This window comes from Neolamprologus brichardi, chromosome 16, assembly GCF_056152115.1.
Source record: "Neolamprologus brichardi isolate AB-2024 chromosome 16, ASM5615211v1, whole genome shotgun sequence".
NCBI lineage: Eukaryota > Metazoa > Chordata > Actinopteri > Cichliformes > Cichlidae > Neolamprologus > Neolamprologus brichardi.
In genome coordinates, this window is record NC_142119.1 from 2,702,695 (window position 1) to 2,720,233 (window position 17,539).

Below are 17,539 nucleotides of genomic sequence, written 5' to 3' on the forward strand. Positions count from 1 at the left end.
TCAATACAAATCCTTTTCTCGCTCCTTAGCGTCCAGCCTGACATACAACTCATTATACGCCTTTTCCTTCGAATTCTCTCTTGTACTTTCTCATTCAACCACCAAATCTCCTTTAATCATAATAACAACTAGAAAACCACCATCACCAACAATAATAATAATAATGATAATGATACGGAATAATAAGGAATGAAAGAATCTAATAACATTATAATAAACCCGGTAAAAGTAGCGTAATTAAGCCACCTTTTCTCTGTAAACATGTTGTAAAAACTTAGTCATATATTGATAGGTCATATATCCGATGGTGCAGTTTAAAAAAAACACAGAAGAAGAATTGATAGGGTACGTCATAATTACTTAACTGTATTTCCACCAATAAAAAGCTATAGGGGCGTGGCTGTTCCGCTCTATATACTAGTGGAAGCCGGTGTCTGTGAGTCATCGCCGCTCGGACAGACAACTTGTTTCGAATCGCTATTCAGAAGCCTCGCAGATTCTTTCGGATTTATTAGGAATCAGGAATTTCTCTCTCATTGCCCGACAGGATTGAGATGTTACATTTTAGGTCCTCGACACTGCTGAAGGAGTTGTTTGAAGCCACCCTCAAGCGTCCCTTTCCCGTCTACCGAGAGAAGACCTGGTTGCCGACAGGCTCCCGCTGCCTCGGCGCCACCTCCGTTGATGCCAGAGTCACATCTGCTCCTCTGAAGCTCCTCAATGCCGCCGCGCACCGCCCGGCTCTCCGCACCGCGCCCCGCGCCGCCTCTCTCCGCTCCTACTGCGTGAAAACCGAAGCCGAGGAGGTAGAGGAGCAGCTGAAGAAGGATGGAGCCGGCGGCGAAGCGGACAGCGACAAGTAGGTTTCAGTAAAATCATTCTAGAAGATCTCGGGGTTGCCCGCTGCCATGACGTGACGTCGCATCTGGCGTCTGTGCGTGACGCGAGCGGATGCTGCGACCGCTAACCGAGGCGAACACTTTTTAATGACCGCATTAAATGTCCCTTTATTTAAAATGTAAATGTTTATTCATTTTTTAAATGTGATTTTTACAGGTTTAACCCTTCATTTAAGACATTTTAAATAAACCGTAAATAAATAAAAATAAGCTAGCTTGTAGCCTGTGTGGGACATCAGTAGCTCTCGGGCCATGTGCGACGTGTTCGCTCCACCGGCTTCGTTAAAGGTGGCGATAAAAATGTTCAGGTCTTCAAATACTCCGCGTCAGGGCACCTCCGCTCTACCGGGATTTTAAGATGACCACACCAATCTGTAGGTGTTGTCCTGTTAGCTGCCTGCCCCAGAGGAGATAATACTCAGCGTGGGCCAACAGTTGTGAAAGTGAAACAGCAGCAGGCCGTGAAGCAGAGGGTAAAAAGGTCCACACCGAGGCTTCAGGAGACCGGGTTCAGCTTCTCACTGAGCTACGATCATCCACATGCACGTGTTTTTATTTTAGCTTCGCTTGCTGTGACAAGGAGTGCTGCGGTGCTGGGGAGGAAGCAGAGCAGGTTCTAGTGGTTTCTACTGTGACCTTCACTAAGGAGGCTGCAGGTCACATTTTGAGCGTTGCTGCTGTTGCTCCACATGTTATTTATGTTGTTGTTTAACAGACTTGATCAACTTCCTGTAGAAAAAACCCCCAAAACAACAACAACAAAAAAAACAACATTAACATTTTTTTAAATGTATGTATTTTAACATAAAACCAGTGCAGCACAGCATTGAATGAAGGACACATTATGCTGTTTATATTTATCCACATCCAGTTAATGACGCATTACAATAGTCCTGCCAATTTTTTTTCAGTTGATGGGCCTAGTTTTAGCGGACTATATCAAGTAGAAATAAAACCGTATCATTTAAAAATTAGATCTGCATTATGATTTTAAGATGGCTGTGACTCTAATAGGGCACAAAGCCTTCACTTCTGAGTATTGTAGGAAAGAAGAAAAGGTAATTTTAGTCATTTAAAGATGGGAGATACTGTAAAGTTTCAACATATTTCACCTCAAATAAAGTACAAAAGAAATATTTTGTTTAAAAATTGGAATTACTAATGACATCCCTGCAGTTTTCACTAGCTTGGACTTCCTTGTGTTGCCATATGTTTGACCTTGCACAATACCAATGCCACAATTTACAAACTGATGAGAAATGCAGGAATTTTTGGTGTCTTCAAATGTCTTCTTTGGTAAAAAAAAAAAAATCAAAAGTTTTCCCACTAAGTAGCAGCCCTGCAGCTGTCATCAGATAAAAACATGAAATCCTAATGATTGAGTCTTTTGGGGGGGTTAAATCCACATCTGTGGCAGCCTCCAGCTGCCTACCTGCAGCCACGTCGTTCCTTTTGCAGCGAGCTGGAAAAAATTCATGAGATGTTTCCTGACCTAGAAATGAAGACTCGCACGGACAGGGTGGCGTCACCACAGAGATGTATGATATTGGTTTTTGCTTTGCTAATGCACATGTTGCTCTCCCAAGACACTCTTCACATAATCCCTCAGGGTCAGCAGGTTTCCTGTCTGAAATAATGAAGCTTAATGAAAGCAACACAACATGCAGTTATTGCTCTTGCTTGTAGTCTTTGTTTCTCCGTGCTTTAGATAAGAGTAGGTACAGCTACTGCAGGAAACACATCAGGGAACCTGTATCTAACAGGCTGATGTGTTTCCTGGAGTAGCTGGTCAAACCAAGCTGTCATCACATGAAGAGTGGCTGAGATGTGGATGTTTTTAGACTTGATGTCAGTATGTGACGGGGACTATCTCAGTATTTTCTATGACATCAAGTGTGATATGTTTATTAAAACAGTGTGATTAATAAATAAAGCAAAAAAATATAATTATTTGGTAGTGATAAGCAGTATTCTGGTGGTTTTACAGTATATCACAGCATTACTGCATGACTGAGACATTGCAGATGAAATCATCATTATATACAGTCATTAAATATTTGGCACAGGTGCGTTCACACCAAAGGTGAAGCAGGATTTCTCCTCCTGTTATTTGCATGAGTACAGCAGTGTTGCATACCCACGAATATTCAGCCAGTGAGGTAAGGAGGAAAAGCTAAGTCAGGCTGCAGTTGCACATCTTAAAAAGTCCTGTAATCACACACTTTTCTCTGAAACCTCTTGTATTCCTGTCAATAGAAAACTGAAATTGAACCAGTCTGCTCCGCCAATCCTTCGACTGCATCCGTAAGCCCCGCCCACAGTGAAATGAAGCTGCGAAATGAAGCAAAACAAGTCAAACTGTCTAAAAGTAGATGGCCAGCAGCTGCCTGATCTGAGCCTGTAGCTGCAGAAGCTTCACGTGATGGCGGCATCCACGTAAAACAATGGGTTAAATATTAATTGCATTTACCGGAGGTCTGGTTAGGTGTTAGTTTGGTTTTTGATGTTGGCAGATATATGAGCACTATGGTGTGTCTACTCTTGTGTGACTGGGTGTCCAGAGGGCAGCCGTCATTGCTAAAGCACTCCTGATGAAGCAGAGCACAGAAAGAAGACTACTCTTTAGCTCTTGTTTCCAGGAAGCTCTTGCATGCACTGGTGAGCAGTTATCCAATTGCAGATGGACTGAGCCATCTGTCCGTGAGGATTTTTACAGGGACAAATGCAGACAAACAAGGTGTTCAAGGCAGTATTCAGCCCTTACCCATCTACTGGTTAAACACCGTCTGGTGGATTTGCTCATTTAGTTCAGCTCATGTTTGCTGCTGACAACTGGAAGACTCGGGCACTTAAACCACCGGACTCTGTGAAATGGGGCTTGTTCATTCAGTCATCTGTGGACCAGTGCAAGGGTTTGAATAGGGCTCGACACTGCTGTCAGTTTTTCCGCTTCAGTTAGCTTTGAGTAAAGTAAAGATTCAGCCTTTATCTACTTCCTGCTGCTTTAAACTACAAGGTGAACCTGAAGTACTTGGAAAAATGTATGAACAGAGACTTCAGGTGGCTGCGATCCAAACAAACCCGAGACTCCTGCATGTGCAGCCAGCACTGCAGTTCCTCTGATGTCCACTTGAGGCTCCAGCAGTAAATCAGTCCCCACAGATTCCCAATGTTAAAGTGTTTACAGCAGAAATAAACACAATTACGTCCTGATACAGAAAAGGTTTTGCTCTCTGTGGAGGTTACTATGTAGTACTATTTGACAGGTTTCTCTGTGTGAAGGATTTAGCTTTACTGCAGTTGTACACACACAAATACACACCACCAAATGACAATGAAAATCTGCACGAAACAAAGAATTAAATATGGTACAACCAGAATTTTAAACTCATGATCTAAGATGACTTAAAACAAAAAACAACAAAGCAGGTTTAGGTAGAAGTAACTGCCTCCTCCTTTATTGATTAGCATTATCAGTGATATCAGCTCTTAAAGATAAAGTTGAAAGTTGATATAAAGCGGCGTAACAGTGGCTAGATCCATGTCGATGTCCAGTCTGTGGTCACATCCTGTTTAAACCTCTTCTGTGATGGATGCTCTGGTAGATGACTTGAGAATCCCAAGTGGAGATTTATTAGTTTTGATAAATGAATGAATTCAAAAGCTAAATGGGCCTCATCATGACTAATGAACCCACACTGATGTGTGGGTTACATGATGAAGGTGCCCTCGTGTTTTCTGCCGGCTCGGCACAAAATGCCGCCATGTGGCTGCTGCAAGTTTCAGAGCAGAAAGATCTCAGTGCAAACCCCTCCTCCACAGAGTCTGATTGACTGCTCAGCAGCAAGAAACACATCAGGGCAGGTTGTGCTTAAGAGTGTCTCAGATTAGCACATGTCAGAGTGGAGACTTTATCTTAGATGCATATCGCATGCAAGTTTCCTTTCGACTGTGTGCTGTTCTTATTGTTGCTGTGCGTGCAGAGGCAGATGTCAGGTCAATAAATCTCTTGAATCATGCATGCCCGACTGACGGCATTTCAGTCGATCTGGGTGTGTTTGCACACGTTTGGCTGTCGTTACCTCGGCTGAATGTGGAGTGTTTACTCTGTGGAGAACAGGAAGAGACGAGAGGAAGGCAGGGAGGAGCGCTGGATGAATCCTGGGATTTTAAATGGTGATGTGGCTGTTGGCTGAGCTAAATCTAGTCTGTGCAGTGCAAAGTTTTGGTGGCTCATTTATTTGTTTCCAGGTTAAATTTGTTGGTGTCTTGAAAAAAATCCAGATGTTTGAATGCTTCTCTGTGCCGAGCTAACTTTTCTCCTCTGCTGCGGTGTCATCCCGGCGTGTGAACGAGCCACAGTGTTGGTTTTATTAATCCAAGAGCCTCCGAGGGCTGGACGGGACCAAAGACAGGAGAATTCCTGGAATTTAGGTCTGATCCAGACACAACCATCAAACCTGTGTGCAGCGGTCACGTAGTTTGGGGGTTTATGTAATTATAGATACTTCTATTGCAACATTATTTAAGTGGAGACAGTGCACACTGTTTAATGCATTCACTCAATTCAATGAATAAGGAAAAAGTATAAATGTGCATGGACTTGACCGTTGCACCAGAATATGGCAGCACATACACACAAGGACACACTCACCAGACAGTTTATTAGATGCACCTTGTTAAAACTGGATTTGCCCACTTTTGCCCTCAGATATAATTTCACAATATCACTGCACAAATTCAACAAGTTGCTGGAAACATTGCTCAGGAATTTTGCTGAGCAATGTTGCTGCAGATTCATGATGTCGGTCTGCCATTCCATCACATCCCAAATATGCTCTATTGGATTGAGCTGTACCAAATACTCCTCTAAAGCTCGTCTTCTCTTCCTTCCAAAACCATATAAGATAAGATAAGAAGAACTTAATTTATCCCGGGGGAAATTCTTTTGTCATACACATGCACAATGCAGCAAGAGAGACAGGAACAGAGTAATAAGATATACAATATGTACAATAGAATACAAGTATACAGTAATATGCAGTAGGATAGTGCAAAATATAATATCGAATAACTGTAGCAAGTAACAGTATAACTATATCCTGAAAAATAAATAGCTTAGCTTAGCTATCAGTGCAGGTGATTGCAAAAGTGACATAGTTTTGTGCAAATGGATACAAGAGTAGCAGCATATGATGGGGAGATGAAACAAACATTCAATGAAAAAACTGTTGGGTGATATTGCACGGTCTGAATGGAAACAGAATAGCTTTTTATTAATCCTCAGGAAAATCACCTACAGAGTGAGGAAGAGTTGTATAATTTTATTGGCTCCAGTACAAAGGATTTTCTGTGGCCGTCAGTTCTGCATTTCGGGGCAGTGAGTCTTTTGCTGCGTGTGCTCCGATGGTCCATCATGGAGGCGTGCATGGGGTGGGAGGGGTTGTCCATGATACAAAGAAGCCTTTTTAGCATTCTCCTCTCGGACACCTCCTCTAGGTTCTCCAGTCTGACACCCAGGACAGAACCAGCCTTTTTAATCAGTTTGTTCAGCCTGTTGGCATCGGCTGTCTTCACCCCGCTGCCCCAGCACACAGCTGCAAAGAACACAACACTCTCTACCACAGAGTGACAGAACATTGTCAGCATTTTCCAACATTAAAGGACCTGAGCCGCCAAAACAGGAAAGTAATTTTCAACTGTAGAGAGCATGTTAGACAGGCTGCCATCCGAGACGGCGCCGGAAGTATCAATTTAAACTTTAAATTTAATTTAAAGTTTAAATTTAAAATTTAAACAAACAGTAATATTGTTTATAGTACATCTGTCATCTCATCTCCGGATGAATCATCATCATTGCTGTTTCATTTACATCTATAAAAGGATAGACTCAGTAATGTGGCGTTTTAGAAAGAGTAAAGCCGTTTTTCGGATTTACTGTATTAACAAACACACATTTTGTCACTAACGCTTGGCCTGCTTATTTCTATTAGATCTGTCACTAATGTGTAAATGGCTGTATCAACAGCCAAAGATAAGCTCTGTGTTTACACTGGCTTGAAAAGTGAGAATACGGTGTAGTGTGGTTTGTGTTAAAGGGCGATTCTGCTGTGTGTCAACAACCCTGAGAGGCTGCAGTTACTTTATATCAGAGCTCATGTGTAAAGTGCTTTTAGGCGATGATACTGCTTTGGGGACTTAATCATTGCCTCCTTTCTGTCTTTTCTTTCTATCCCAGGAGAAGAAACGCAGGGATTCTCCCAAGTTTGGAGGATTTGCTTTTCTACACAGTGGCCGAAGGTCAAGAGACGATTCCTGCTCACAAATTTCTCACAGTAAGTCCTTCAGATTCAGCTTGGTCACATACATTCAGAGTTATTATGGTGCACTACAACTGGGTGTTAGGAGACACGTTAGTTAATTGAAATAAATTAATTAAAACATAAAAACTAGAAACCTGCTGGTTGGCTGTAAACTGACATTTTTCACTCCTAGTATTCATGTGAATATTTCATCCAAACAGTTTTGACTTCTGTGTTTAAAAATGTGAAAATATTCACCAAAAACTTCTTTGTTTAATTAATTTTAGGCACTGAAAGCCACGGGGCTTCGTTCCGGAGATCCCCGACTGAAGGAGTGCATGGAAACACTGAAAGAAACTCTAAAGAAGACTTCAGATGGCGTTACACTGGACAGGCACCTTTTCAAGAAGTGAGGCTGCTCGTTATGGTGTTGTTTATTTTTTATCTCCACCTTTTTCTTCATTTTTTCAAGGAAACTGCACTGACTGCAGCCTCAAAAAGCATTCAGCACATGTTGATGGTCATGTGTTATTAATAAGCAAATTCAAGTGTTTGAATTTACTTATTATATGAGCACAAAAATATATTCATCAAGTGTGAAGTAGGCAGATGATTGTGCAGAATTAGTTTAGCTTCTCATTCACGAGGGCTGCTCGATCAGTTATTTAACGCTATCAGTTACTCGCTTTAAAATATTCATTTTTCTTCTTTTTTTTTTTTTAAAAAAAAAATTTCTTAAAATTAACATATTTAGCAATAATTTGCTGCAGTGAGTGAAAGCCTTCATTTCATTGTAGCATGAGTGAAAATTACATTTTCTCCAGCTTTCAGGAGGGGTGAAAGCACACCGCTGTAAATAAGGTGGTGCGCTTGATTTGTAACCCAAAGTGAACAGAATGTGAAGTTGTGACTGTGTTCTTTGGTCTTTCTGATTGTCAGCCAGAAATTACTGAACATTTTCTTCATTCTTGCAAGCAGCATTAGAAAAACAAAGGCGAGTGAGCTACTGTCACCGATGACATATTACCTACTTCAAAGTAGGAATATATTGAAAGAAGGTGCCAGGAGCAGCAATAGCAGTGACACAGCACAAGTAAAATGTGAGCACAAAAGTAGCACAGGCAGTGTTTTACCTGGAAATTTTAAGTAAAAGTATAAAATAACTGCTTAACAATAACTGAAATAACTTAACCCTGTAACTCGTCAGGCGCTACACAACATTGTCACATAGTGAAAGTGAAAATATTTTCTATCAGGGACAGTTTATTTTGGGTTGAGCTTTTTAAAGGTACAGAGTTAGTATTTTTTTAAGTACTCATAGTATAAATATATACAGATATGTATTAATGTGCAAATTATGTCTTCCAACAAATTGATGTGTTTCATAAACTTACATTTAATCCATTAAAAATATAGGAGTGGGTTTGTGGTTCGTGGAAGCCGCCATGTTCCTCCACTATATTTAAATTCAGTGGCTGGGAAGTACATCAAGGTGGAGGAGGAGAGAGGTCGTAGGCGTTCATGTGCTCGTATAGCTCTTTAATTCCTGCCTGCACTTTCAGACTCAAGATATGAAGCATCTTAACTATGTGTTGTTGGGGAAGGGGTCCCATTCACCAAAGAAACAAAAGCACAAAGGAAACATAACACCGCCAGCATCTTAATAAAATGTTGTCCTCTTCCTCCTCACCTCAAACTCATCTCCTGAAGTCACGTCACTAACACACAAAACGTGCGATGTATGGAACGGCCCTCGTTTGTAAGATTTGGGGGTTTGATTCAAACATAATTGTCGGTTAAACTGATCCATCCCAGCTGGCGCTGCTGCTTAGCTTTGGTTACTTCCTTCATGGTTTTACAGTGTGTGAAATCTCTCATTCATCAGTGTGTGCGCTCATGTTGGATCAGGCTCCTTCCAGGACAAAATGAGCTGCTGATCAAACTGTTCTGATGAAGCTTCTTCATCAAACACGTCACAAAAGTTTGTCAGACTTCAGGGTTGCAAACTTTACCTCCAGTTGCATGCAGTCCCGATGTTTTAGCATGCTTTCTGTGATTTATTCATCAGGTGTGTCCAGAGCAACATTGTCCTGCTCACTCAGGCCTTCCGCAAGAAGTTCGTCATCCCAGACTTCCAGTCCTTCACCTCCCATATTGATGAGCTGTATGAGAATGCCAAAAATCTCACTGGAGGGCAGGTGTGTCCTTAGATCCATGGATTTTTCTTTCTCTCTGCATCATGGTTATAATTTAGCCATTACCATCAGTCTCTTCTCAGGTGCAGTCGAAAGTTTGGATCAGTCGAGCCTCGGAGGGAAAAATCTGCCCTCAGACGAGTTAAAGGGATGTTTGAGGCCGCTGTGAGCTAGCTGTCACTTTCGCAGAAGAGTGCAGGATTTTCACTGGCAGCACATTTCTGTTTGCGTCATCTGTTTGGCGCTCGCTGTGAAAACGTTCAGGCATTCAAAACAAAGTCAGCAAAGTCATAAAAAGGAGAATTATCGGGTAATATTCCTAAATTAAACGGAAAACTAACAACCTAATAGAGGGCTGTTTACTCCAGCAGGGTTGTAGGAGGGAGGATGTTTGACCTGTTAAACTAAAACATTTTTTAAAAAAAGCAGAGGCGAAATCATCTAGCAGAAATACAGACTCAGCCCTGGTTATAGTGGTCTGTATTTATAAGGTGTCACATCAGATAAATGACCCGTTCCTTGTTCCTTTGAACAAAGAGGAAATAATCACTAACAAAAGAAAGACTTAAATAAAATATCATCCTAAATTTAAACATCAGTATCGATTCACAATTTCACAGTCGCTGCTTCCCTAGCTGTGTTTTCCTGTCTGTAAAAGTCTTCTCTGTAGAAAAATGGCAGCTTCTAAGCCGAACTGGTGCTCTGCTAGACAAGATGAAGACTTTCTTTTTATTTGATAAGAATCTGATCTGATGTTTCCAGCTCATGTTTTTATTCCTGGACTCTTCTAGAGTAGTTTTGCATGATTATTAGTTTAAAGCGATCCTTATATATCTTATATTGGGCTTCTGTGCTAACCTGAAACATTTAAGCCAAGAGTAGAAAGAACTATTTGAAACGGACTCTTTAGAGCTTTTAACTCACAGAAACTACAGGTGTTTGCCGTGTTTAATATGAAACTGTTTTTAAAAGGGGCCTTGTTCGTCTGAATAATAAGCGTGCAGGAAGTGAGCCACTATCATGATGGTAGCTGAAGATAAATTAGCATGTTGTCCTAATTTAACTTATTTTGAATGACCGAGGGTGGATTCTTCCTTCTGAGGTTTGTTATTGTGTATTACCAGCTCTGTGTGTGTGCTGTGTGCTGAAGCCTGAGCCTCGGCAGACGTCAGCAGTGTAAGGTGACCTGCCTCCTCTCTCACATGCCTGCCCTCTCTTTCAGGTTGCAGACTACATTCCTCAGCTGGCCAAGTTCAACCCCGACCTGTGGGCGGTCTCTCTGTGCACGGTGGACGGGCAGAGGTGAGACGCTGGTAGCACATTAATACTTAATGTTTGCTTAATGGTTCTCACACACTGTTGCTGTGTGAAATCGCCATGTTCAGCTATATGCTGGTTAAATAATAACACAATAATGTTCCAGGAGTGAAGTGAGGAACGCTAACAGGACAGTTTTTATGCATTGTTTTTTATTAAAACCTCAGTAAACCTGGTTAATGATCCTGAGATGGTGCTGTGTTTTACTCTTTCACCTTCATCTTATCTTAAGATTTTTTAAGACCTAAAGAAAGAAGAAGAAACAGAAGTTTCCACAGCAGATCGTTAAATTCTAACTGCTGTTTTTTGATTGGATTTACCTGTTGATATGCAGCCCTGCCCTTAATTGTGGTCACGAGCTGTACAAATTGACTGAATGAATGAGGTCAAGGATGCAAATACCCGAAATCCTAACATCCTTACTGGAGTCATACTGGGAGAGAATTAGTTGTTAGAGTTGGTGGCACAACCCAAAGAACAGTGATGGTGCTACCTTTGATGTAGATGCTTTGCAGACGGGGACTAGGCCTGTGATGGTGATTAAAACACGAGTAAGATGGAGTCAGACTGTTATCAGGTTGCAGTTAAACAAAGTCAAGTTGGAGTTTCATGTAAACTGTTTTTGATAAAATTAACTTTAAATCAATGAAAATCGCAAATCTGTTGCTGTCTGCAAAATCAGAAATCAGAAATTCACATTATTTATTTACATTTAGATTCCAGCCAGAACCTCCGAGATCTGAAACAGAATTTCTTCCACAAATAGCGACAAACCTGCTAAAGGACAGCAATTTAACTGCAGAATGACACCGAACGCTCTTACACAGGAACGTAATCAGAAAACAAGCAGCTGAGTCGAGTTCAGTTGCTTGTGTATATGCTCAGCTCCAAAGAGATGCTGACATGTTGAGCTCATCGGCACAGACTGATTTAGATGAATTGCAACTTGTTGGTAATCTGCGTTTACAAAGTCAACAGCAGTTATCTGCAAGTCTTTACCAATCTGTGAGAGAATGGTTGCTAGGAGACAAGTTGCAGCCCACCGGGGCGACCTATGCAATCACCTTTATGCTCAAACACGGTCACCCAGAGGTTAACTCTGTTGGACAATTAATCTTCAATTGGCACAGCACCCTGCAGCAGGTCACTGACAGCAGAAATAAATCATTACAGTCACCAGGCAACCGCAGAAAAGAAATTAAGGTGTTATATTACATTATACATTATATTACCTGTTTTAGTGCAGTAATCTTTGTGAAGGTCAGTGTTTATATTTCAGAGAAACATTAGATTAACCAGTTTGTTTGTTTTTTAATTATTGTATGGCGGTCCTGGTTCAAGCTGGTTAAAACTGTTGATTTTATCCCACTTGTATTTCCCAGAAAAGACAAAACATGTGCAAAGAAATAACCATTTCTCAGTAACTATGTCAGGAGGCGTTCTGATCGACCTGTTCTCTGATTAGTGGTTGTAAACTTTCATAAAAGTTTGTTTAACAAACCTTGACAGTTGTAAAGATAACGGTTTTGTTTTTACACAGTGTTACTTCAGTTTATCGTGACTTTCCTACAAATTGTGAAACACTCACTGTTTTCACGTGTCTGTTCTGGCTTCTTCTTGTCTCTAATCACTGAACCCGCAGCCTGCGGCCTGCTCTGATAACGTCCTATCTTTATGTTTTTGTTGCAGACATACAGTGGGAGACACTAAGGTCCCCTTCTGCATGCAGTCTTGTGTGAAGCCTCTGAAGTATGCCGTCGCAGTGCACGACCACAGCACGGAGTACGTGCACAGTTTCATCGGGAAGGAGCCCAGCGGCCTCCGCTTCAACAAGCTCTCCCTGAATGAAGATGGTGAGTTGTCTTGGACTTTTTATTAAACCTTGTCCTCCAAGTAAAGCGATGAAGAGCTAGTGCAGGGTACAGGAAGTTGGTGGAAGACTTAAGTGGTAGATATGATGCGAGGGTCAGATGTTCTTAAATCACAATAAGTCAGAAATCCAGCGAAGCAGCCCCCTCGCCTGGCCACATGTCTTGGCACACTACCTTTTTGTAGGGTTAAAAACATGCAGGCCTATGTTGACCCCCTGAATAGGCTCATTTATATTTAGATCAAGTTTTTTAACAAGTCTGTGTTAGCTGTTTTTTTTACATGCCCAAAAAAGCCAACAAAAGGGGACATGTGTTGCTTTTGTGTGTAGGTGTGTGGAAAAACAGTTCAGCTTATTAAACCTCAGTCACATGGCTAATAAAGACTAAGGGCTTCTTTTATCAGCACATGCGCTTGCATCTCACTGCGATGCTTGATGGGGGAGGCTATCACAGCCTGCCATTGCTGCTCAGCTAGCTGTAGCATTGGTTAGAACGAGTGTGAGAGCTGTGAGTAGTCAGATGCATTGTGGGAGACCACGTGGTTGGGTTGTTCAAAAATGGGCATTTTGAGAGGAAATGCCAGAATCCCCAGGCTGAGGCTCACACTGCAGACATGTCATGGTCACTTCCTGTGTTCACCCGCCTTCTGCCAGGGCAGCCCTGCAAGGGGATAATGTTGTGTAAGTGATCACATGACCACAAGGAAACGCAGGTGATGTAAGCGTTCAAGCTCTTTCAGAGATCTGAGGGAGGAAAGTGCTGGATTTATTTTTCACTATGTTCACGCCCACGCCTCCACACACACACTCACACAACACTGTAAACACTGCACTCCTGTACAGTAGTAACAACAATAAGTTTTAAACTTGTCCATACATACAGATGGTTCTCACTGGGCTGTGTGATGTACACAGAGTCCTGAGTTAGAGTTAGATCATCAGCAGTATACCACAGATACAGCAGCAAGTTGCCACACACTTTGTCAGCCCGCCAGCACATTCCTGCATTTACAGCTACACAAACATCAACAAGCGGCCAGTTGCCATCAAACGCTCAGGTTGAAAGTTACACTTTAAATACAGTAGGCCGCACTTTTCTTTACACATTACAGCAAAAATCTGCCCTGTGGGTGGTTTTTAGCAGGCCTGGAGTGTTTTGTTTTTTCTTAATCTTTGTTAGTCCACTGTATGAACAACAAAAACTTGCTTATAAACACTTAACAGTAGCATTACATATATATATACATATATACACAAAACATACAGAAGTATAGTTCATTTCTTTCTCAGCTCCTTAGACTACATACATCTGTTTTTTTGCAAGCCACATAGAGACTTGTTCGGTTTTATACTTGTATTTATTTATTTCAAATCAGATGTTGTGACTGTTTTCAGCTGTTTCTCTGTATTATCTTGAGTCAGTGTTTACTGTGTATGCACTTGACCCTCGTGTTCTGATCTGTGTATATGCACAGCTCTCAGGCCAAATGTTTGCACTTTGATCCTTCGTAGCACGCTAACGGAGCTCTCGTTGTTTTGCAGATAAGCCGCACAACCCGATGGTGAATGCTGGCGCTATTGTTTGTACTTCACTCATAAAGGTAAAAGCAGTCACACTTCGTCCTCCTCCTCTGTGTGTTTGTGTTTGTTTACGTCCAGTCTGTGTGTCACTTCCTCTCAAACCTCAGAAAATTCCTTGTAATGTGGGCGTCACTGAGCTGCTTTATCAGTGAGATAAAATGAGGGGTAATGTAAGGCTGTGGGCCTGGGGGTTAATTAACCTGCTTTTAATGATTTACCTGCCATTTCCTGACTTATTTAACTGATTCTTGTGAAACTCATGATTTTCTTTCCACTGTGTTCTCGTGTTTACGACTGACTCAGTTCGAGGTATTTGTAAGTTACTGCCCTTAGGCGTGTGTCCTGTTGTGGTGATTAAAAGTCTCGTTAATCCCTCCTGAAGGACACTTAGCTGCTCCAGCTCACACGCTTCAACCACACAGACTAAAAATAACCTGCACGGAGAGCAAGCACAGGTTAAAATGCACACCTTCAGATTTTAGCCTTAACGTAGATTCAGTAAGTTTTCTGGTGAGAGATCAAACCAGCTGCAGCTCAGTCTGACCCCCCAAACAAAGGAGATATTAAACCTGGCTTAAATGCCAGCTTTGTCATAGGCTTTTCCTCTGGCAGAGTTACATTTAAAAACACTTTAAAGCCTTTCAAGTAGATGTTTGATCCCCTTTATTGCGTCATGACTGACTTTAACGATCGATTGCTGCAGCTTCTTCTGGAGGTGACCTATGTTTTTTCTGTCCCCAGCACTTAGACTTTATCCTGTATGACTAATGAAGTGATTCATCCCAGCTGCATTGATATATTGCCAAAGCTTCAAGGCGTTACTTTTAGTTTTTATTGGACTTGAGTGGAAGCAGTCCAGAGAAGAGTGATTTGGATCTTTTTGTATTTAAAGGTAGCTCAGGTCTGTGTGTTTTCAGTGACCACATGTTATTGTAACATTGTTCATTCGATCTTTCTTTTCTATTTGTGCTTCTTGTTCATTTTCACCCTGCAGATAAACCGTTTTTAAAGTGACTACACTTTGCCTCATGATCTGTTAGCTTCACATTAGAGGGACGTTTATCACGCAGCTTTTGCGTCGTGATTGAAAAACAGCAGCTGAGCAAAGGGGAGTGCAGACTCTTAACACTCCTAATTTAAATCAAAGCAGAGGACAAAATTAGTTTAAACAGCAGCAGGCTCATTTACAAAAATGCTGTTAGACTAAACGCTGTCTTCTCTCCGGTCCTTTGGTCCCAAACTGGAATAAGGCAGGAATCCACGTTTACGACAAAAATAGTAATCACGTTTATTTACTGAAATTAAAAAAACGTCTTTTTACAGGGGTATGATTTTTAAATTTAAATCAAATGAAAACAAATAAATGCAGGGACAAAAGAGGCGGAGGAGTTGAAGTGACACACGGTCATCACATTAGGGAGTTTAGGTGAGTATTTGGGAGATCTGCATGGTAGACGAGCAGAAAGCAAAGAAGAACCGATGGAAAAACCACAGACTTTTTGAACTTTTGAAACAGTAAACTTTGCACTGTATTGTAAAATCGTGATTTTAATTAGATTTTGATTAATTGCACTGCAACCCAAAGGCAACTGCAGGAAATGTTAATCCCTCTAAACCATTAATAATCTGGCCTTTACTTTCTGTAGATGGATGACCAAACATTTGTTCCAACTCGGCTTTATTTGAATTTAAGTGCATGACTTTGTGCTTTTAAAGAAAAGGTAGAAAAAGGGAAGAGCTTGGTTTATAACAAAATAAGAGCATCGCAGTAAAAATGAACAAAAAGAAGCTAAAATGAAAACTAAAACATTCGAGAGAGCAGATGCGAGACTAAAAGTCACAAAAATCAGTCATCAGATGGACGAACGCCTGCGTGTCATTTTAAATGTTTGAATGATATAAAATAAATCTGGGGAGGAGGTAGAGCAGGAAACCCTGTGATAAAATCAACCCGCAGCTTTTAGCATTAAGAGCTGGATCGTTTTTCTCAGGACCAAAACAAACTGTTTGTTTTGCAGGCAGTTTATCATTCATGTGTCAGAGTCACTAAATGCTTCCTACTGAGCTGGAGTCTGGACATGTTTAGGTTAGCCAAAACACTCTTAAACCAGGGAAAAATAGGCTGCACTGATTCTCAATTAAAGTTTGGCAATAAAAGCCTCCACACATTGTATTTTGACACCTCTGTTATGTTTAAACTGTGAAGCACGGACAGAGACACTATCAAGAGATTTATTCTAAAGACACTTCTTCAGCTAAGAATCTAAAGGTAGAAACACACAGACGCTGCAGTTTTTACTTGCAAGGGCGATCACAGAACGCTCACACCAGAGTGGGGGCCCTGTGATGTGCGCTCTGTCTCCTGCACCTGCCTTTATTTATATACAAAAGTAATACAACAGTGAATACGTCTATTCATTAACAGAGGAATGTTAGTATGTAGGGAGCGAAGATAAAAGTGGTTCAGGTGTGTGTGTGTGTGTAGGTTATTCTGAAGGACGTTGCCCCTCTTCTTGAAGATAAGAGCATCCAGCTCCCCTCTTCCTGGCAGGAGTGAAATGATAACAGCTTGCTCAGCTATTATCACTGTGAGAAAGAATTTATAAAGCAAGTCTTGATTTCAACAACAGTCTAAGTCATAAAAGGGTCATCATGCAGTATTCTATAATATGCAAACTTATATCACTAAAAGATTATACTGACTACTAAGTACAATTTTCTATTGACAGACACCCATCAGACCCATTAAACTGCTTCAAAAGTTTGAATTTGCACCAAAATCAGGACTAAAAAATTAAATTCTCACTACAGTTTATCCTTACTGTCATGTGACATTACGGCTTTACTAACACCATCAACACTTTCACCCAGTCATGCAAAGCTCTCACACGGGATTTCTCTGAGAAGTCAGAAAGTAATCAGGAATACAAGTAAATAACAATAATTTGGCATCTTAATAAAAAAAAATCTTCTTTACTATTTTCTCTCTCTTTCTTTTTTTTTTAAAGAATAAGTTCAAAAATTTATGGATAACGATAATAATTATATTTTATCACTAAAATACAGTTTAGATTAAAGAGCTTTCACATACAGGTGGATTAACAATTACAGAAACATAAAGAATTATTTTGATAATTATAATACTGTTAATTAAGGGCAGCTGTGGGTTCCAGCTTACATTGGGTTTATATTATGCATAAAAACTGCTTTAAAAAAAGATGAACTTAAACATTTGGAGTCAGAAGTTACCAGACTTGAACAGGAGCATAAACTGTATGGGGGCAGTGCACAGATAGCTGCTAACTGCTGAATAACATTCAAATAAAATCCTCTAATTTCACTCATCTAAACTGCACCATCCTTCCTGGATGGTCT

The 17,539-nt window shown here is 40.9% G+C and overlaps 1 protein-coding gene across 3 annotated transcripts in view; it reads left to right on the forward strand.

Moving 5' to 3' along the window:
• Positions 1–414: 414 nt before the first annotated feature.
• Positions 415–17,539, forward strand: part of LOC118455644 (glutaminase kidney isoform, mitochondrial-like) — a 39,262-nt gene continuing 22,137 nt past the window's right edge. For 2 of the 3 annotated variants that reach the window (XM_087830218.1, XM_087830219.1), the window contains exons 1-7: positions 416–859; positions 7,138–7,234; positions 7,489–7,610; positions 9,270–9,399; positions 10,619–10,698; positions 12,403–12,566; positions 14,126–14,184. In XM_087830218.1, the coding sequence (XP_087686344.1) occupies positions 555–859; positions 7,138–7,234; positions 7,489–7,610; positions 9,270–9,399; positions 10,619–10,698; positions 12,403–12,566; positions 14,126–14,184 (957 nt within the window). In that variant the 5' untranslated portion in view covers positions 416–554. Of the gene's footprint in view, positions 860–7,137; positions 7,235–7,488; positions 7,611–9,269; positions 9,400–10,618; positions 10,699–12,402; positions 12,567–14,125; positions 14,185–17,539 lie in introns of all 3 variants that reach the window. The other variant, XM_087830217.1, reaches the window with a different exon arrangement.